Source organism: Mustela nigripes, chromosome 6 (genome assembly GCF_022355385.1).
Source record: "Mustela nigripes isolate SB6536 chromosome 6, MUSNIG.SB6536, whole genome shotgun sequence".
NCBI classification, from domain to species: domain Eukaryota; kingdom Metazoa; phylum Chordata; class Mammalia; order Carnivora; family Mustelidae; genus Mustela; species Mustela nigripes.
The window spans coordinates 53,309,245-53,332,050 of record NC_081562.1 but is presented as its reverse complement, the minus strand read 5'-3'; the positions used below and the strand labels follow the sequence as shown (position 1 = coordinate 53,332,050).

General features: G+C 33.3%; 2 protein-coding genes across 2 annotated transcripts in view; one reads left to right on the top strand and one right to left on the bottom strand.

Moving 5' to 3' along the window:
- The window catches only part of CLEC2B (C-type lectin domain family 2 member B), a 22,759-nt gene extending 13,314 nt beyond the window's left edge, over nt 1-9,445 (top strand). Inside the window, exons 3-5 of the mRNA XM_059404727.1 lie at nt 2,397-2,560; nt 6,049-6,152; nt 7,242-9,445. Of these exons, the coding sequence (XP_059260710.1) occupies nt 2,397-2,560; nt 6,049-6,152; nt 7,242-7,350 (377 nt within the window). The 3' untranslated portion in view covers nt 7,351-9,445. The remainder of the gene's footprint in view (nt 1-2,396; nt 2,561-6,048; nt 6,153-7,241) is intronic.
- On the bottom strand, nt 9,198-22,526 carry KLRF1 (killer cell lectin like receptor F1). Its single transcript, XM_059404726.1, has 6 exons — nt 22,344-22,526; nt 15,904-16,002; nt 14,868-15,014; nt 11,367-11,506; nt 10,280-10,392; nt 9,198-9,785 (listed from the first exon to the last, which is right to left on the bottom strand). The coding sequence occupies exons 1-6, from the start codon at nt 22,405-22,407 to the stop codon at nt 9,665-9,667; spliced, it is 684 nt and encodes a 227-aa protein (XP_059260709.1). The 5' UTR covers nt 22,408-22,526; the 3' UTR covers nt 9,198-9,664.
- Nucleotides 22,527-22,806: the final 280 nt, after the last annotated feature.

Sequence of the window (22,806 nt, the reverse complement as noted above, 5' to 3'; positions counted from 1 at the left end):
ATCCAAAATACATAAAGAACTTATAAAACTAAACACCCAAAAGACAAATAATCCAATTTAAAAATGGGCAGAAGACATGAACAGACATTTCTCCAAAGAAGACATACATATAGCCAACACACACATAAATAGGTTCAGTATCACCTATTAAGGGAAGTGTAAATAAAAACTATAATGAGATATGCCCTCACACCTGTCAGAATGGCTAAAACCCACAACACAAGAAAAAACAGGTATTGGTGAGGATGTGGAGAGAAAGGAATATTCGTGCATTTTTGCTGGAAATGCAAACAATGCAGCCACCCTGGAAAACAGTATGGAGGTTCCTTAAAAATTTAAAAATCAAAGTACCTTATGATTCAGCAGTCACACTCCTGGGTATTTACCCAAGGAATATGAAAACATTAATTCAAAGGGGTACATGCACCCTTATGTATATAGCAGCGTTATTTATAATAACCAAGGTATGGAAGTCACCCACGAGTCCATCAGTAGATGACTGGGTAAAAGAGATGTGATGTATATTTACAGTGAAATATAATTTGGCATGACAAAGAATGAAATCTCACTGTTTGTAATGAGGTGGATGGAGCTAGAAAGTATAATGCTAAGTGAAATAAGTCAGACAGAGATAGACAAATACCATATGATTTCACTCACATGTGGAATTTAAGAAACAAAACAAGCAAAGGGGAAAAATGGTGAGACAAATCAGGAAACAAACGTAATTATAGAGAACAAACTGATGATTTTTTTTTTAAAGATTTTATTTATTTGACAGAGAAACAGCAAGAGAGAGAATACAAGCAATGGGAGAGGGAGAAACAGGCTTCCCCATGAGCAGGGAGCCCAATGTGCAGCTCAATCCCAGGACCCTGGGATCATGACCTGAGCCGAAGGCAGATGCTTAACAGAGTGAGCCACCCAGGCTCCTCACTAACAAACTGATGATTATCAGAGGGGAGGGAGGTGGGAGATGGGTTAAATAGGTGATGAGGATGAAGGAGGGTACTTGTGATAAGCACAGAGGGGTGTATGGAAGTGGTGAATCACAATATTTACTCCTGAAACTAGTATAACAATGTATGATAACTAACTGGAATTAAATTAAAAAAAAAAAAAGAAAGAAAGAAAAAGAAAAGAAAAAGGTGGGGCTCCTGGGTGGCTCAGTCATTAAGCGTCTGTTCAGGTCATGATCCCAGGGTTCTGGGTTTGAGCCCCTGACTCTGGCTGCCTGTTCAGTGGGAAGCCTGTTTATCCCTCTCCCACTCTCCTTGCTGTGTTCCCTCTCTTGCTCTGTCAAATAAATAAATAAAATCTTTTTTCAGAAAGAAAAAAAAGAAAAAGAAAAGGGTGTTAAGAGCTTTACCTTCTATAGGTACTTGGCATCAGATTTACTATAGGTGATAATTTGTTTTATGGTCATATACCATATATCACCAGCATCCCGTTTATGACTGGTGTTTGAATCAATGCCTTTAAAGGGAATCATGTGGACAATCAATACCATAGCTCATCCTTAAGGTTTTGCTCCTTTAGACCCACTTTTGGTACTCAGAACTGATTCATTCTGGGTGCCTTCAGGAAAACAGACACTGAAAATGTTACAAGCATAGGACTTTAATATGGTAATTAGGAATGACATGACTGTGGAAGGAGCTGAGGAGTGATGGTCTGAAAGCTGTGTAGCTGGAGGAGAAATAGTCACTAATGATTTTGGCTTAAAGCACTAATGAGTTTGGAGAACCTAAAGATTAAAGTCTAAAAAAGACCTCAAGCTGCCAAGTCTACCAAGAGCAAACTCATTAAAGGCCTGTGAATTCCCTATGCCCTAGGTCTCTAAGAATAAAATTTTCTGCTTTATTTCTACCTTCAAAATCTCATGTGGCTTCTTTTCAGTGGCTAACTCAGAGTCATACAATGATGGTGGTACCTAGCTGACAATAAGCAATCAAACACACATATTGTTAATTATATATTCTGTTTAATTCTTTTCATTGTTTCCTTAGAAACTAAAACATGCATTCTAGATTATAACAGCCTAACATAAATTAGTACTTTTTTACCCCCAGATAATGCTAGGATTTTGTTATATTTCACTTACGCAAAAGTGGTATAGGTGACTTAACTCAAATAAAAATCATACTGGTAGGCCTATGACGGATGATGGACCACTGGGGTTTGGGTTCAATGGAATATCAGTGTCCTATCAAATCCTGAACTGCTGTCTTTTAACACAACATGAAATTTGTCTTTCAATTTGTTGCATGACAGATATGCAATTCTGGTCATAATCAAAATCTTACATCACAATCTTGTCTTTCGCCATTGATCTCAAAATACAGTGGCATATTATTTCTACTGGCCTTTAATAAATGTGTTTGTCTCATTTCCAGGTTTAGTATATAAGAATACTCAGGATTCTTGCCCAGATGATTGGATTGGTTTCCAAAAAAAATGTTATTATTTCTCTAAAGAAGAACAAGATTGGAATTCAAGTAGACACAACTGTGTCACTCAACATGCTGACCTAACTATGATTGACACTGATGAGGAAATGGTAATTTGATACACAATTCTTATGCAATTTCTTCAGTAGAGGTGTTGGAAATATTCAAATGATATTATGATTTAAAAAATTTTTTTCACACATGCCTGTCTATGCCAAAGATTTTTAGAGCTTGCCATGTGAGATACAGTTGCAAAACTTGGTAATGTTTGGTTTGAATAGCGTAAGGCTTATATCAAGGAGTAGACTTGACAGATATTTTTGTATTTTAAGTATAAAGCAAAGAACTTGATATTATTTGGAATCCTTTTAAAAGTCAGTACTGCAGGAAAACAACTGTTTTAGGAAGGATGGGATTCTCCAATCTACCCCCTTTGAGGAAACTTCCTCTGACTTCTCAGTCTTGCTTTGCTCTCTCTGAGGTCCCATCACAGCTTCCATCAGAGCACTCACTACCAGTAAAGAATAGGTATGTAACTGAAAGTCTTCTTAGACTGAATCATGAGCTTCCACTGAACACATACTATGTCTTATTTGAAATTATTGCATTTGCTATACCATAAAGGCAGGTACAAATTAAAAGCTTAATGGCCCATTTTAAAATAAGTATTGATTTACATGGCAAAAATCCTATGAATAAAGGAAATCTCCTAGAACTTTAACAGAGGATTGTGCAACTACATACTTCTGCACTTGTGAAATTTGTTCTTTCCCTCAATTATTTATGTGATAAGCATATGTTTTTACTTCTGTCTAGTCTCTTTAAAAGTTAAGGGTCAAGATATGGTTTACTCATGTATGGTCTCAAAAAAAAAATGAATAAACAAACAAAAAGAATCAGACCTGGAAATACAGAAAACAAACATGGTTGCCAGAGGGAAGGGGATGGTGGGATGGGCAAAATGGGTGAAAGGGAATGAGAGGTACAGATTTCCAGTTATAGAATGAATAAGTCACGGGGGGAAAAAGGCACAGCCTAGGGAACAAGGCTATTGTAATAGCCTTGTATGGTGATAGATAGTGTCTACACTTGTGATGAGTATGCCGTAATGCATAAATTTGTTGAAACACTATGTTGTACACCCGAAACTAATGTAATATTGTACACCAACTATACTCAAATTTTAAAAATTAGGTAAAGGGTCAATATAAGAGGTAAGATAACTTGAATAATTTGCAGTTAAGAAGTATTAAAATGTTAGGCAGCACAACACAGCATTTAAAATGGTTAAAAGAGAATTCTTTTAATTCTGTGGTCAATAAAAGATATTTAGGCAATCTGCATGAAGGTTGGTTCAAATTTAAGTGGATGTGAACAGGATGGGGGCAATTTATAGACCAGTGCAAGAAAAGAACTATTTTGGTTGTAGCAAGATGTATAGAAATCCAAATAAATTTTAAAAAACTAGGTATGTTAAGAGTAAGACACAGCAAATCAACAAGTAAGATGCAAACTTGAGTTCATAGAAGATCTTCTGTATGTAGTCAGTGGTTTCATTGTTAATTTTTGCAAGACTTTTGCAATGAACATTCTGAGAAATTCTTAAATTGTCCTTTACAGTTTCTTTTGGGGGAAAATGTCTAAATTAGCAGCAAGATGGAAAAATATTGAGTGCTAGTAAAATTTTTGAGAGGTTAAAGAATTAAGGTAACATGTTTTTAAAATCTTCACTTATAAGACTCTTGTCAGCAAAAGCTGACAAAAATAGTGAATATCATAGAACACAAAGATCAGAGCATACCAAAATAATTAGTTTTGAACTTAAGAGACATTATTAAACATATCAGATAAAAATGATTGTACTCTTTGGATCAAGAAAAGAGACTTTGATCTTACAATTTCTTGATATATTTTGAAGGTAATAGATGCCTATATTTACTATATAATCTGGGCAAAATTTAAGCAACAAAATGAAGTAAAGCTATCTGTAAAGGAGTGATAAAAATAAAGGACTGTTTATTTAAAATGGTTTAATTAAAATATCGTATTTGTTTACTTAAATTACAAAATGTTTTCCTTAGTTAAAATGAAAGACAGCTTGTTTCATGAAATATTTTTCATACCTATTTCCACCTATGTAAAATTATCTTGCATCTTTAACAAGAAACCACATGGGTATTCTTTTAGTGAGCAAATAATAATTAACATGTTTCCTAGGAGAGGCTTTAGGAAATGCCCATCCCTGTTCCATGTCACTAAGACCACAACTACTGAAACTCATCCAATTTTCCCAATTATCCAATAACATACATACTGTGATTGTCAATACATTTATCCTTTCTCACCTTTTTTTTTTTTTTTTTTGCCTTCAAGCAAGCTTCTTCCTAAGGCTAGAATATGAATTGCCCTCTTCTTCCTTATCCTCTGTTTTCATTATGGAATATCCTATTCTTCCCTTCCAGATACACCTCTTAAAGAACACCTGCTATGCAATTGCCTTATAAAAATTCAGATACTTCTTGTTAACTAAAATTTCACTTTGTATTTATTACAGTGACATTCTTCTCCTTATCCAGGAAGATATTTTCTAACTCTATGTTTACATTAGTTTCTTCACTATAAATGAAACTCTGTGAATTCAGACACAGTGTTTGACTAATCTGTTCTTTTACAAACCCAAAGCTTAGCTCAATGAGTTAATTTTTTTCAAATAAATTTATTAAATTATGCAAAAAAATGGTATATTAAAATGCCAAAGGTTATTGTTAGTGTCACTGTTATAGACAGGAATGGACCATAGTGTTGTAAACTGTATCCTTTATATTTATCATAAAATTGAAACATGGAATGATACAATACTAATTTTGTGGTTTCCCAGCTATTAAGTGGCATAATAGACTCAATGACTTTCTGTATATAACTGTATGGTTAAAAAGGTTCCAAGGCAGCAAGAAATTTCAGCATTGAATGAATAAGGAGAAAAGGAGAAATATGAGGATAAAGTTATATTTTTCTCCTGAAAGATCTCTTTAGAAATAGAAATTTTTGGCTGAAAAATAAAATTTGAGAATTAAATTCTAAAAGAATTGGATATATGAAAGGTGTGTGTGTGTGTGTGTGTATGTGTGTATGTGCATGTGTCCATGCAATACTTTTGGGAGAGAATATGAAGTAAAATATAATATTAAAATCAATATACTAATATTTACTGTGAAGTGGAAAAACATTATAATAAATATCTGATGATTAGAAAAGCTATGTAGGAAGTCAGTTGCAACGTTTAGTTTTCCAGGCATTTACAATATTAAAATCCTGGAGTTATAGATTTCCATATTGAGTATTTATCAATTTGGAATCAAAAAAAAAAAAAGAAAAGAAAAAAAAAATCTTAAAGAAAACTTACCTCACATTTTTGTTTACAAGTAAGAAAACTAAGGGTCAGAGGGTGAAGTGCTTTTTCAAAATCCCATAGCTATTTTCTGGTGAAGTGGGAGTTGAACGTTTGTTGCCTTGCCCTTCAAAACCTGCAAAGCAGGGGGGGATGCAATAGGTTGTAGCAAAAACTAAAAAACATACGAAATTTATTTTGTCTCTAAAGGGATTTCTTAAGCGATACAAATGCACTTCTGATCACTGGATTGGGCTGGAGATGACAGAAAATCAAACAGGACGATGGGTAAAAGGAACCATATTTAACAAACGGTGAGTTTCTTTCTTTGAGGGATTATTTAAATTTAGATAACACAGCCTTCTCCAGAAACTACATTAGCTGCCTTTCTCTAGAGCCCAAGGTTTGGGTGTGTGTTGGAAAAATGAGATAGGGAAAATTGTATCATGTATTACCTCTAAGTTCACCAAAATCTAATCTGAAATAATTCTTGATACTAATGAATTTGAAAAGATGAAAATCAATTAGTTCTAAGATGCATTAGTTCTAAGAATCAACCAGGGAGGTTGGAAATCAAAATATAAGAAGGAAAATCTTTGCTGGTTATTTTGAAAATATAGACCAGTGATTCATAAACATAGACCAAAAAAAAAAAAAATTCCAAGAAACATATGCCTGCTTTTAACCTATATTCTCCAATTTGTATTTATTCTTCAAGCTTCATGCTACCTGTTTGCTGACACCTTTTACAGTTCAAGTTAAACTTCCTGTTCATTTTAACTTGATTTATATCTTCATATCTTCCATTTTGCAAAATTTACTGCACATATGACCTCCACATAACCTCCCTAAATGGTGACCGCCAGCCATTTAGCCATTTAGTTTATATTAGAATTTCTCAACAGCAACACTACTGACATTTTAAGCTGAATAATTCTTTGCTGTAGGGAGGGAGTTCTGTCTTGTGCATTTTAGAATGTTAGCAGAACTTCTTGCTTCTGCCTATTAGAGAGGTCCCCCCCTCCACTTATGAAAATCCAGAATGTCTCCAGATGTTGCCAAGTGTCACTTGTGTATGTGTGTATTAGGGGGTGGAGTAGGGAACACAAAGCAAAAATCACCTTGTGTTGAGAACTATTGGTTCATATAAACTGGTAATTCTGCTGATTACACATAACTCTCTTAATGTCAGTTTAACAGAAACTTTTAGGGTATAAATTCTTGGAAGAGAAACTTTTAGGGTCTAATTTGGTACAGGTTATCTTCCCCTTAACAAGAGAGCACTGTACCACAGCACACTTTTCAGGACACTGGAAAGATTATTATTTTTTTTAATGGGGTTATTGGGCAAGCGAGAAATCACAGGATTTTTTCATTCTTGGTGTTTAATCCCTTTATCATAGGTTTCCTGTGAGAGGAAGTGAAAAATGTGCTTACTTAGATGATAATGGTGCAGCAACGGCTAGATGCTACACAGAAAGAAAATGGATTTGTAGGCGGAAAATGCATTAACTGACATGGATACCTGATTTTTGTCACCCTTTTTTTCTTTCCCTCTGTATAATTTAATTTTCAACACTTCACTACTTTAATGTTCGAACCTGATAATTCATCTTGATAATTGTCAAAATAACTTACTTTGACTTATTTTTCTTCTTTTCAAGTTGCCTGGATCTTTTTTCTTTTTCTATATCAATTTTAGAAAATGCCTGTAATTAATTTTATAGGATCTATAGATCCATTTGGAGAGTGCTATATTTAAAATATTATTTTTTATTCATTTATAATATATATGTTGTATTGTGTTTATCATCTTGTATGATTTACAGTTTTTCTAATAAGTCATGTTATTTATTACATGTGTCCCCATTAAATGTATCTGAAATTTATGCTATTCCAACTATGTAATTTTATTATTTTTTAAAATAGTTACTTTTTTTTTTTAGTTACTTTTTTATATGGAAATGTAATTGTTTACATTATTCTAGAGAACTACAATCTGCTGAAACAGAGGACAGCAGTGTTTTGCAGAGCTAGGGTCGGGGGCGGCGATCATACACCATATGTGTCGGCCAGCGTTTGCGGGTCTTCATGATAGGAGAGAGTTTTACAACTCTTGTTTTTTTTTAATTAGTTTCACATTTTAAAGAAAATGCTTCTAACAGTTGGCTCTTTCTCTTTTTTAAAGATTTCTTTTATTTGAGAGATTTCATTTATTTATTGAGAGAGAGCACAGCAGGAGAGAGGGAGGAGCAGCAGGCTCCCAACCAAGCAAGGAGCCTGACAGAGAGCTTTGGCTCTGTACCTGTAATGTTTGCTTTCCAACTTGGATCTAAGTGCCCACTGAAGTTAGCCTCCTACCTTCCCACAGAAGCTAAGAAATAGAGGTGCCACTTTTCTTGATGGTTAGTTACATATCAAAAGAATGACTCTCTGGTCCTTAAGATAGGCACTTCTGGATTGTAAAGCCTTTAAAAAGCTCTTTGAAAGATTTACATCTCAAAGAAGCAGACACAGAATTTCCAATCACAAATTTCCTAACTTAAATGGTCTAAAAATGAGGAGTCAGGGCCTCATAAGATAGGAAGAACAAAGCTTGTCTAAAATTTAACCAAGCTGAAGGGAATGTTAAAGCCATCTTTGTTATTGTCCACAAAATATTAATTAATTACAAAGAGAAAGAGAAACTTTATGTGAAGTCTGATAGATATCACATTAAGCATGTGAACAAAGTCAATGGCATCAACAATGGAACAAATAAATATGTGTGCCTCCTGACGGGATGCAAGAAGAACTTTTCACTGTTTTTGTCAAGGAGCAGTTGAATATGACAATGAGAAATAATCAGGCAGATTGAGATTAAAGAGCATTTTGCAGAAAAACTGGGTTGTAGTATTCCGAAGTGTCAAGTTGTGAATAACAAGGAAGGCTAAAGAACTCTTCCAAAGGGAAGGAGATTAAAGAGACATAATAACTAAACGCAGAAGATGATTCTGAGCTGGATCCTTTAGAGACAATTGGCAAACCTTAAATAGAGTCTGAGAACTAGATGGTAGCACTGTGTTGATGCTAGTTTATTAATTTTGATCACTTAGTTGTGATTAAGTGGAGGAATTTTTGTAGAAAATATGCACAAAAGTATCCAATGATACTTGAAATTTTCATAATAAAATGTATCAATCTGGCAAGTAATTCTCAAGAGGTTCGGGAAGAAGGAAAGTGCTTTTGCTCTGTACCTGTAATGTTATACGTTTATGAGAGTTTCTAAATTTAGATGAAAATTGTATAAAATCTAAAGCAAACAAAATATTTAATGCTTTTGAGTTACAAAGTTTATATCAAAGAAAAAAAGGTACTACTTTTTAAAAAGATGTTCAGAGTGTTTATTGCAGCATAGTTTACAGCAGAAAAAACTTGAAAACAAAGTTAATGCTTATCAACAAACCAGTAAAAATATATATATAAATCCACACTATAATGCAACTCAGAATTGTATGTAATTTGCATAGGATATTGTTACAAATTAAACAAGCACAATACAGAAAAGCAGATGTAATTTGATCACATTTGTTGTAAAATGAAAGCAAATAAAAATCCTGAGTATGAATGCATGGACTCATACTTTATTATATTACCACATAAAACATTGAAAGGGCATATTTTAGATTGTTTACATGGTGTACTCTAAGGTTGGGATCCATGTAGATGATGGAGGGAAAATAGAGAAGACATTTTGTTGTTTAATCACAGTTCTATTTTTTAATTGTGCTTTTAAATTCTTACTCCTTAATATTAATATTAAAACTTAATTGGCAAAAAATTTTGATCATTGATTATTGATTGATTGACAAATCCATCTGAAAACACTGCTGCAGGTTTCAGAATAAATTTTGCTTTCCTTGGTGGCAGCACAGCTATTTTCTTTAGTTGGCCCTTTTATGGAAAATCTGTAGAGGAAGGGATAAATATATTGTTAATCACTGTTGCTGAAGACATCCATTTGTGTTTGCAGCTAATACCCTCCTTTAGTTAAAAGGCCATTCAGATTTCAGGGCATTTTCAAATCCCTTGATTTACTAGAAGTTACAATATCTCTGTGACTTAGACTCATTTTGTGATTGGCACGGAGTTTGCAAAGAATCTGTTAGAAATGACAGACCTAAGAGTAAATCTGCGTCCATATCCCTGTTCTAGTCTTTTTACCATTGTTCTATATTTAAACAATAAATGCAAAATAATTACTGTTTTGGAATCTTTTTGTTTTGAAAACAACCCAAAATATCCATCATTACTCCAGTGAATATTAAATTGATTTTCATCCTTTCAAATTCATTAGTATCAAGAATTATTTCAGATTAGATTTTGGTGAACTTAGAGGTACTTTATGAAGATAAGTTCTACAATAGACAGAAAGTCAGACAGTGTTTTTGGAAAGACTCACGTCTTTGAATCTAATGGAGAACCATCCACCCAGGTCCATGTCCTCTTTAGGGATGTAAAGTTAAGCCCAATCCACACGTAATTTGCTTGTTTTAGGTTTTTCTGTATAAAAGCCTAAGAAGTGAGTAAAGAGTAACTCAATGAACAGAATATTTTAACAACGTAGACATACTAAGTAAGATATAGAATTTTATTGGACAGTTAGCATCCTACATGAACATTCTTATACTAGTGAATTCATAACTTATTTACATACAATATATATTACATACATACATACACATACATGTATATCACTTGTAAATCGGATATAAATATTCCGCCCAGGATTAGCATGAGCCAAGTGAGGCACTGGCATTGAGCACAAAATTTAGGAGGATGCAAAAACTCAGTAATCAAGATAAATGATACTTTAATGGAAGGAATGGGAAGAGATTTGAGAAAAGCCATTTTTTAAAAAGATTTATTTTAGAAGGACTGAGAGAGAGAGTGTGTGAGTGAGGGGATGGGCAGAGGGGAAAAGAAAGAAGGAATCCCATGCACCCTCTGTGCTGAGTGGGGAGCTAAAGGGAGCCTTGATGTCAGGACCCTGAGATCATGACCTGAGCTGAAATCAAGTCAGATGCTTAACTGATTGAACCACTAAGGTACCCCTTGAGGAAAACCTTTCTTTCTTTCTTTTTTTTTTTTCATTCATTTAGCATAATGTTTTCTTTTTTAATTCAAGTAATTAACATACAGTGTATTATTAGTTTCACAGGTAGAGTTTAGTGATTCATCAGTTGCATATAACACCCAGTGCTCATCACATCTTGTGGCCTCCTTAATACCCATCCCCCAGTTACCACATCTTCCCTTCCACTTCCCCTCCAGCAACCCTCAGTTTGTTTCCTATAGTTAAGAGTCTCTTATGGTGTGTCTCCTTCTCTGATTTCATCTTTTTTTTTTTTCCCCTCTTTTCCCCTATGATCCTCTGTTTTGTTTCTTAAATTCCACATATGAGTGAAATCATCTGATAATTGTCTTGAGGAAAACCACTTCTATCTGTACAGAGACTAATGCCATAACCCTGACACTAAACCACTTACCATTTCAAGTTGGTCCTGAATGATTGGTAGATGAGATTTCCTTCCCAAACAATACCCATAACTGTCACTCCAACTTTTCATTTCATTAGAGAACCAATAACACTTTTTTTGATATTTGAGCCATTCCGATGGGCACAACCCTACAGGGAAATGGAGGAAATAAAGAAAATAAAGTTATATATGTATCTCTGAAAATTGAATACTTCTGTGTTGTATAAATAAGAGTGGAGCTGTATGATAAAATCACTCACAACAAAGTGTTCAGATTTACAAGATGTCCAAATTGCAAATGATAATTCTTGGGAATTAAAAAATTAATTTAGTAAGATGAAGAAAAACTTAGACAAAAGGGGATTTCTTTTTCATTCCATTTCTTTTCAGCCATTTAAGTTGTAAATTGCATTAATGCTATATGTGAGATTAAATATTATTTATACCATTCACTTAGAATTTAATTATAGAAAGCTTTAAGATTTCTCTCTTTTTGTATGCATAAATCTTACTTAATAACTCCTTTTTGATATTAAATAATGTTGAGCATAATAGTTTTTTGGCCTCTATATAATTATAAGTTCAAGTTCTTTGATTTTCTTAAATTAAATTAAACCTAGGTCTTCAATTGAGAATATCTGAGACTTTGGCATAATAATGAGAGAAAGTGAATTGAATGAATAAATATGAGTTCAGGTCAGTGTAACTATTCAAACTTCCAGCCATTAAATTTTCCTATCTTTGTTGAAGTTAAATTCATCTGAAATAAAATCACCATTTTAATTACCTTAAATTTGAAATGCCATGGATTTTAGTACAGCTACAATGTGTAAGCATAACTACTATCTCATTTCAAACTATTTTCATCATCCCAAAATAAAATCCTGTAAATTGCAGTCACTATTCATTCTCCCCATCCTATTAAGTTTTAACACTGGAAAATATGAATCTTCCAAGCTAATTCTTCCTTTTCAAGATTGTTTTTAGGGGCGCCTGGGTGGCTCAGTGGGTTAAGCCGCTGCCTTCGGCTCAGGTCATGATCTCAGAGTCCTGGGATTGAGTCCCGCATCGGGCTCTCTGCTCGGCGGAGAGCCTGCTTCCCTCTCTCTCTCTCTTCCTGCCTCTCCATCTACTTGTGATTTCTCTCTGTCAAATAAATAAATAAAATCTTTAAAAAAAAAAAAAAAGATTGTTTTTGCTATCCAGGATTTCTTTCAATTTCACATGAATTTTAGGATCACCTTGTCCATTTTCATGAAAAAAGGCCATTGGAATTTTGATAAGAATTTCTTTGAATATGCAGATCTCTTTGATCAGTATTGCCATCTTAAGCAAATTGTGATATATATTCAGAGGAATATTCTCCAGTCATAAAAGGGAATAAAATGATGATATATGATACAACATGGGTGAATCTTGAAAACATTATGCTAAGTGAAAGAAGCAAAACACAAAAAGTGAAATATTCTGTGATTCCATTATATGAAAGTCTAAAATAGGTAAATCCACAGAGACAGAAAGCAGATTAGTGGTTGTTAAAGGCCGGGTGAGAGGAAATGGGCAATTGCTTACTGAGAATAGAATTTCTTTTTGGGTGATGAAAATGTTTTGGAACTAGATAGATATAGTTGTTGCACATTCAAATGTCCTACTGCTATTGAATTGTTTTATTTTATTTTTATAAAGATCTCTTACAGAGATCACAAGTAGGCAGAGGCATGTTGGGAACTGCGTTGTTATGGCTCTGGAAGCCTGGATAAGAAGTGAACTTGAACACACCTGGGGACGCCCTTGTGTGCCAAGGGAACTTGGAGCAAGTCCAGCGGGGATGCTCACATGGCTTGACTCTGAAAGGCTATTCAGGGTGAAAATAACATCTGTGTAGTTTTATGTGATTCACTTATGACTTATCTTGAGAAAAAACACATTCTTGGAACCTTAAGATTATCACAAAAGTCTGGAGGCTAATAGCCTATTAACATCCTGCCTGACTCATTTTTCACTGACCGATATGATTGAGTATTGATACCAGCATTGTGCTGAAGCTGTATAAAAGTGGTTACATGAAGAAATAAAGTTGCTACTCGCCTGAGATGGAGTAGTCCTCCTGAGCCCGCTGTCTCTCTCTCTCTTTTCCTTAAATCTCCCAGCCCTACTTTCAGGTGTCTTTCTCCTGCTGGACCGGCAGAGGCAGTCAGAGAGAGAGGGGGAAGCAGGTTCCCTGCTGAACAGAGAGCCCAGTGCGGGGTTTAATCCCAGGACCCTGGGATCATGACCTGAGCCAAAGGCAGAGGCTTTAGCCAACTGAGCCACCCAGGCACCCTGAATTATTTTATTTTAAATAGCTAACTTCATGTTTGTGGATATTTCCTCATTTAAAAAAGGAGAAAAACCTAATGGAAATTAATACCTTACAGCTCGATATACAGTAGTTAGACTAATTTTAAGGAAAGCTTAATGTTATCTATATGATTCCACATTTACCTATCAAAGTTTCCTTATCTCTGAAAATGTTCCATTATAATACCCAACATAATGATAAATTAAATAGTCATGGTCAAAAATACGTGTTAAAATTATAGTATTTCAATTAGTTTGGGACTTGTACATGTAAAATAGATAGATAATCCAAAACAAAACAGTATCAATAAGTAAACAATAATAAATATGACATTTTCATACGTGATCAAGAGAACAACATAAACTAGTGGATTAGAGAAAATCCTTTTTTTAAAAGATTTTATTTATTTATTTAGAATGGAGGGAGGAGCAAAGAGAAAGGGAGAGAGAAACTCCAGCAGACCCCCCCACTGAGTGTCAAGCCCTACTTGGGGCTCGATCCCAGGATCCCAAGATCGTGACCTGACCAGAAAGCAAGAGTCCAACGCCTAACTGACTGAGCCACCCAGGCACCCCTAGGGAAAATCCTTTGGTAAATAATCATAAAACAAATTAATCTACACACTTTGCACATTACTGTAAATTGAAGATATTGAAGATATTGAAGATATTGAAGGTCCCAAAAGTTAAACACTTTAAAGTTAAACTAAAGCAAAATTGGAAGTAGAAGGCATGGTTTTTCCAAAATTTTGTATAATTGGAAGTTCTAAGCACAAAATCATAATGAATCATTTATTACATATAATTACTTTTATTCCTTTTGTATTTCAAAACAGAATAAATAAGAGACAAAATATAGTTATTTACATACTGCCTTATAATCACAATTAACTTGCCATGTTTATGGGTTTCAATTTGATTTTAAACTCCTGCAAGGAAGAGCCTCTTTGTTATTTTTTCACTGATACTACCGTCCCACTACAAAAAAAGTAATAAATTATATATATATACATATGCATATGTAGATATAGATATATGAAATTTTGAATGAAAAATAGATTGATATCAAATCTTTATTAATTTAAATCTGCATAACTGTTAAATAAGATTTTTTAAACTTAGAAAGCCAAAACAATTAAAACAAATACAGGCCAAAATCTTGAGATATACCTGTAGCTTTTGAACCACAGTAACTTCTATCCTTATTACTTATATTTCCTCTTGTGCCACTGTTCATTATCAGGTTTCCAATATCATCATGTTGGGTGATATTTGAATTCTTTGCTTCTTGGCATTTTAGCAATATTCCCTGAGAAACTTAAAAACAGAATTATTTTAACACTGGGTAAATATCTTTTCCCTGTGCGGTGCTCCAGACAGAAATATCTTTGGAATGATTCTGATGATTAGAACAAGAAATAACTGAAGAGATAACTAGAACGTTTCTTTCTTATTCTCATGTTTATTTAATGAAAAATAATTTCAAATATTACATAATTAAATCATTTACAGAATACATATTTGTTGAGGAACTATTCTGTGCCAGGCATCATGCTAAGAACTGGTGATACAGGAATAAATAAAGCAAAATTCCCTCTCTAAAGAGTATACATGCTCTTTCCATGCTTTCTTGATGTCATGTTTTTCTGAAACCTATGACACTGTGCTTAGCCCATTCTACCATAATTACTTTTTAAAAATCTGTTTATTTCATTAGAGATTTCTCACCATGTTTATTCATTTTTTTTTGTTTTTTGTTTTGAGAAGTTTTTTTTTTTTAAATTCTGGAAATTTGCAGTAAACCTTGGGATATAGTAGTACATAGTATAAATTAAATACAATTTTACATACAACATATAAAAATTTCTAAGAAAAATCATGGAATCCTATCTATTCACAGGTTTCTAAGAAATCAAAAAACATGGCTTCCTAATATACATCTCTCTCTCTCTCTCTCTCACACACACACACACATACACACATTTTCTTCCTTTTAGATTGTATGCCATTTGAGAACAAGATACTTACCTGATTTGATTACATATTAAATACATTACAATGGAGTACAATATACAGCTTTATACATAGTAGCTTCTTTTTAAAAGAGTTTGTTAACAAAAAATGAACAAATGGATGAATGAGTATGAAAAGTCATAAGAAAAGAGTAAACATTTTCCATATTTTTATTCAAGATCTTTTAACTTACCTAGTAAAGATAGGGAGATCAAAGTCAAAACCAGTATACCGTTTACTGTTCCTGATATTCCCAATAAGATTTTATACCAGTGTGACATCACAGAACCATCTGAGAGATTAATCACATAAATTAGCTCAGAAAAGTACATTTCCAAGTAGTGAAAGCAATTGTAGTAATAGGATTGCATATAATATGGGTTTTGAATTTTAAAGGATGTTAAGCAATCAAAAACTTAAAACTTAAATAAATAGAAAAATGCAATCCTACTTTATTTAGTAATGGTAACACTGCATGGGGAGAGCTATGAGGCATGTTATTTTGCATCTTAAGAAATTGCTAATATTTGACATAATTGACTAGTGGGATAAAGAAATTTAACATATACACCTAATAATTCCCCAAGTGTGCATGTGTATGCACATACACAAGTTCATGGGCACTTACAGATACACACATATATAGTCACACAAATATATACTTTCTAATTAATAATTTGCTTTAATATAATATTCCCAAGTATTCAACCTATTTAATTTACAGAGGATGTAATACAAATCAGAACTAACCTAAAAAGAATCCTAAAATTTTTTTTAACCAATGTAATAATGATGTTTCAGCTTCTCGTTAAATGTTAAACATTTTAAGAGTGATAACTGTTTTATTTTTCATATGCCTATGCTGCTACATTAGAAATGAGATGTGCATTCTGTGATGGCTATTAACGAACAAATTGATATGATAAAACAGAAAGGAAATAGTCGCAATATGTTGTTATTTTTCTCAACCTCATTAAATAGGACATGGGTTGGTGGACATTAGCATATGGAATTGGATTAGCAATTAGTATATACTGAATAAATGAATGTCTATATTTTGCATAATGGTTTTGTCATCCAAGATAATTTTTATAAATGCATCACAGTAAGGAGCCACTCCCCATAACTATTATTATCCTTAGAGTTCAGTCAATAAATTGAGTTACTAAATACTGAGCTTCATGTTCCAAATATCCCTTAAACCTGTGGGAATAAAAAAAAAAAAAAGCACATTTGAAGATGCTGAAATCTGTCAAGAAAAAGCATAATAAACCATATAAAACAGTATGTCAGAGAAATAGTACACAGTTTTTATCTTATGATAATGCCAAAGATCATAAAATAAGATTTATTGTAATTCAATTAATTAATACCCTATGTTCCCAGATATTTTTTAATATTTTAATATAATAAAATTTATAATCAACAAATCCAAAGTATTCAACACATGGGAAAAATGTCATTTATTCATTTTAAAAAAATAAAACACATGACTATCAGAAAACATTAGGAGAAAGGGTGTGGAAGCCTTTTCAAATTCAATTCAAACTCAATTATTTCTTCTAAGTATCATGAGTTGAGCTTCACTGTATGAATTTGAGGCATATAAGGCTTACAGTTTTGCAGGAAATAACATTTTCATTACGCTGTATTTTCTCCTTTAGAGAAGCTGTAGAGAATTCTCCTGTACAGACTTTAACTTATAAGTCTTTTAATAACAGAAAATGAAAATAAAAATAATTTAAAAATTAAAAAGCCCTATGATCAGTCACTCCTAAGTGTCCAAACAAAATTCTTAAATATATTATTATATATTATAATTATTATATAATTATAATAGATAATATAATAATTATAATATATAAAATATATTATTATATATATTATACCTTCACCATAATGAGTTTATTCTAGGAATACAAGTATTGTCCAATAGTAAGAAATTCATTTTATCTTACTAATAGAGCTAGAGAGAAATGTATCATCATCCTAATAGATGTAAAAAGTGCAATTGATAAAATCCAACAACTTTAAACTAGAAATGAAGCAAGGATCGATGGACACTTGTTCAATATGCAGTTTTTTTGTCTAATTAAGTTCATTGAGAAATGTCAGAAGTTTTCCACAAAAGTTTGGAAAAAAATTAACTCTAGTATAAAGTTTAAAAGAAAATATTCTTGAAAGTAACTATAGCTACAGTAATTTGCTAATGAATACACAATATAAAAAGAGGTAAATTGTGATATCAAAAACATAAAAGATAGGCATTTAAAAGGTAGAGATTTGCATGCAATTGTAATTAGTTGTTATCAGTGTAGAATAGACTGTTATAAGATGTTTTATATAAACCTCATGGTAATCACAAAGCAAAACCTACAGCAGATGCACACATTAAAAGAAAAGGGAATCAGGGTCCTGGGTGGCTCAGCGGGTTGGGCCTCTGCCTTCGTCTCAGGGTCCTGGGATCGAGCCCCACATTTGGGCTCTCTGCTCAGTGGGGACCCTGCTTCCTTCTCTCTTTCTGCCTGCCTCTCTACCTACTTGTGCTCTCTCTCTGTCAAATAAATAAATAAAATCTTTAAAAAAAAAAAAAAAGGAAATCAAAGCATACCACTATGAAAAGTCAATTCACAAAGGAAGGCCACAAGAGAAGGAGAAAAGAATAAGGGAATTACTAATGCCATCTTATTACCTGATATTTGGCTGTTTTATGTCTTTTTATATGAAGAATTAGAATTATTCTAATTCTTAACAGATTCAATACTCTAATCTAAAGATATGGAGTGGCTAGATAGATTAAAACAAAACAAAACAAAAACGGGACACAACTACATGCTGCATACAAGAGACTCACTTCATCTTTAAGGATACACATAGATACACATAGACTTAAAGAGAAGGGATAGAAAAAGATATGCCATGCAGATAGAAACTAAAGAGAGCAGAGGTAGCTATACTTATATAAGACAATGTAGCGGTTAAGTCAAAAACTGTAACAAGAGACAAAGAAGGTAATTATGTAATGATAAAGGGCTCAGTTTATCAAGAGAATATAACAATCATAAATATATATGCAGCCAACATCAGAGTAGCTAAATACATCAAACAAATATTAACAGATTTGAAAGGGAGGAATAGATAACAATGCCCTAATAACAGGGGATTTCAATACCTCACATTCAACAACAGATAGATCATCCAAACCAAAAATCACTACAAAAATCTGGGATGTGAGCTATTACTTTAGACAAAATGGACCTAACAGACATACACAGAACATTCTATCCAACAACAGTGGGAAACACATTCTTCTCAAATGCACACAAAACATTCTCCAGGATAGATCATATGATAGGCTACAAAAGAAGTCATGGCAAATTTAGGAAGACTGAAATTATATCAAGGATTTTTTTCCAATGACAATAGTATAAAACTACACCTTAAGGCAGCAGGATAACTGGAGAATTTACAGATACGTCAAATAAAGCAACACACTCCTGAACCACTAACAAGTCAAAGAAGAAATCAAAATGAAAATTTAAAAAAAAAATCTTGAAACAAACGTGAAAATACATTGAACTTAAAGGATGCAACAAAAGCCCCCCCCTTTTTTTAGATTTTCCAAGGACCCTGGCAAATCTTTTTTTTTTAATTTAATTTAATTTAATTTTTGTTCAGTGTTCCAAAATTCATTGTTTATACACCACACCCAATGCTCCAAAAGTACTTCTAAGAGAGAAACAACTACATTTTATATTAAAAGAAAAATCTCAAATAAACCATCTAACTTCTTTTTTTAAGATTTTATTTATTTATTTGACAGACAGAGATCACAAGTAGGCAGAGAGGCAGGCGGGGGGCTGGTCAGGCTCCCTACGGAGGGCTCAATCCAGGATCTTGGGTTCATGACCTGAGCTGAAGGCAGAGGCTTTAACCCATTGAACCATCCAGGCACCCCTCAAATAAACCATCTAACTTTAAACATTAAGGAACTAGGAATGAAAACAAAATAGAGGGAGAAAATACTGGAAAATTATGTAACTATCTGATAAATGGTCAACATTCAAAATATACAAGAATGCATACAATTTATACAACTCAGGAAAAAAATCATTAAAAAATGGGCAGAGGATATGAATAGATAGTTTTCCAAAGAAGGCCTACAAATGGCCAAGTACGTGAAAAGTTGTTCAATGTCACTAATCATCAGGGAAATGCAAACAAAACAATAATGAGATATCACTTCACGTCTGTCAGAATGGCTACTACCAAAAAGAGTTAACAAGTGTTGGTGAGGGTGTGGAGAACTTTGAGCCCTTGCACACTGTTGGTGAAAATGTAATATGGTGCAGTCACTAGGAAACCAGAATGGCAATCCCTCAAAAAATTAAAAATAGTGCTATTATATAATCCAGTAATTGCATTCATGGGTATATCCTAGAGAATTGAAATCAGTATTTCAAAAAGATGTTTGCATTCAATGATCATTGTGGCATAGAATGGTACAATCCTGTGGAGGATATTTGGGGGAAAACTAGCAAAATTATATAAACATTTATGTTGACATCCAGCAGTCTGTCTTCTAGGAAAACATCCAAGTTACACATCAGCAATATATGGAAAGACATATGTGCAAGGCATTGCAATGCTATTTATAACAGGGGTAGAATAGGAAAAGAATGTAAACATCTTAAGTGCCCAGTAATGGAACTAGTTGAATGAAGTATGGTGTATACCCACTTAATAGAGAAATATTAGGCTGTATATAGGATTGAAATGTATGGAGGGAGAGAGCAGGGTGAAGGCAACAAGAAAGAAGCTGGATCTTTGGGAGCTGAAGATCTCTGGAAGTACCTTGCTATACAGACTTTAGAAATAGATAAATGTTTTAAATAGTTATAAAATGATTCTAATTATATAATAGGCATTATGTATATTGTTATGATTGCATAATATGTATATTTATACAGAATTATAATTACATCAAAATGAAAAAAGTGATCCCCCCAAATAAAATGGAATATGAAATAAAGGGCTCTAACCCGTAGAGAGGAAGTATTTCAAGCAATTTCATTTTTCTTATTTTTATTTTTTAAAAAAATTTTATTTAGCTATTTGAGAGAGAGAGTGCGCATGTATGCACAAGCAAGTGGGGAGAGGCAAAGGGAGATGGAGAAGATCCCCTAGTGAGAAGGAAGCCCTGACTGTGGGGCATGGGAAGGCGTGATCCCAGGAACCTGAGACAGTGAACTGAGCTGAAGGCAGACCCTTAACTGAGAACCACCCAGGTTCCCCTCAAGCAATTTAACATAATTTGACTGTACTTGTCTAATAGAATATATTCTAAGGACAAAAAGCCCTGCAAAAACATTTCAATCTGCTTTAAGTAACTATATTATTAGTAATTCTATTTCTATAGTGATTCTGAAGCTTTAGATCGTAGCAAAAAAATGTAATTTCTTATTTCCATTAGCACCAAGACATGAGAAAACATATACAAATATATCACAAAGTTAAATAAAATCTCTGTGTATAATGACAAGGCTTAAATTGTCAGCTAGATTTAAATGTATGTCATACCACAAGCTTTACTAAATATTAGCAAACTTTACTCTTAGCGAAGGATACATTGATAAAGGATAAGTATCAGTATATGCCACTTAAATAGCTAGGAGTTGCACATTTATCATTGGCAGCCTCCTGAGCTCCTTTCCTCAACCAAAACACATTCTGGTTTCAAAGTGTCATCTACAAACTGAGTGTGAAAAAAAAGTTTGCACAGAAGAGTCGTTACATTTGTGGTCTTTCACGTTAACATCTCTATTTTCCAAAACAAAATTTTCCATATGGTGAAAAACATATTTTAAAGTTTTTGACACATTGAATTAAAAACTGGTATTAAAGATGCCATTTTTATGAATGATAAAGCAATTGATAAGTGGCACTAAATATTCATTTTAATTTTATTAATTTTAACTTATTTGTATTTTTCCTGAGAATCCTTAGGAAATTATATGATTTAAGGTTTTAACTTTATTTTTTAAAGATTTTTATTTATTTGACAGAGAGAGAAACAGTGAGAGAGGGAACACAAGCAGGGGAACCAGGAAAGGGAGAAGCAGGTTTCCCACTAAGCAGGGCACGTGATGTGGGTCTGGATCCCAGGACCCTTCAAGGTGCTACTTTAAAAGGAAAATAACTTGGAGCACCTGGGTGGCTCAGTTGGTTAAGCGTCTGCCTTCGGCCCAGGTCACAATCAGGGTCCTGGAATCAAGCCCCACTTTGGGCTTCCTGCTTTGAGAAGACCTTGCTTCTCCCTCTCCCTCTGCCTTTCCCCCTGCTTGTGCTCTTTCTGCATCAAATAAGTAAATAAACTTTTTAAAAATTTAAATTGAATAATAAAATAAAATAAGTAAATAATTGTTAGTCCTCGCCTTGATAAATGAGACAGAGAGACAGAAAGTCAAGACAGAGACAGAAAGAGAAAAACACCAAAAATTAAAATAGTCCAAGAACAGTAAAAAATAGAATATTGGAAATTATGGTCCACATTCATATTCATATTAATATTAACCCATATTAAATCTATACTCATATTAACCCACACCAATTAAAAAAAAATGAATTCCATACCTTTAGATTTAACTTGGGATGTTTGGCTGGAACTCCTTTTTTTCAATTGTAAATTCAATGTCATTTATCTGTCTTCGTCTTCCATCTTCGATGTGGGTGAATATATGTGTATATATATGTGCGTTTTATTTTTAAGTATGATATGTAATAAAAAAATAAAATCTGCTTTTAATCAAAGCTAGTCCTCAAATTGTCCACTCAGAGTACAAACAAGGGCGCAGTTTTTCATCTATTGGTGAAAACCACAAAGGAAGTGTTTTCTTTTTTTTTCAGTTTATTTCTCTTGACTTAACATGTGATTTTTTCAACTGTCCACCACATATTGAATTTAACATCATATGTGGTTCTTTATTTTTTAAAGATTTTATTTATTTATTTGACAGAGACAGAGAGAGAGAGGGAACACAAGCAGGGAAAGTGGGAGAGAGAGAAGCAGACTTCCCACTGAGTAGGGAATCTGATG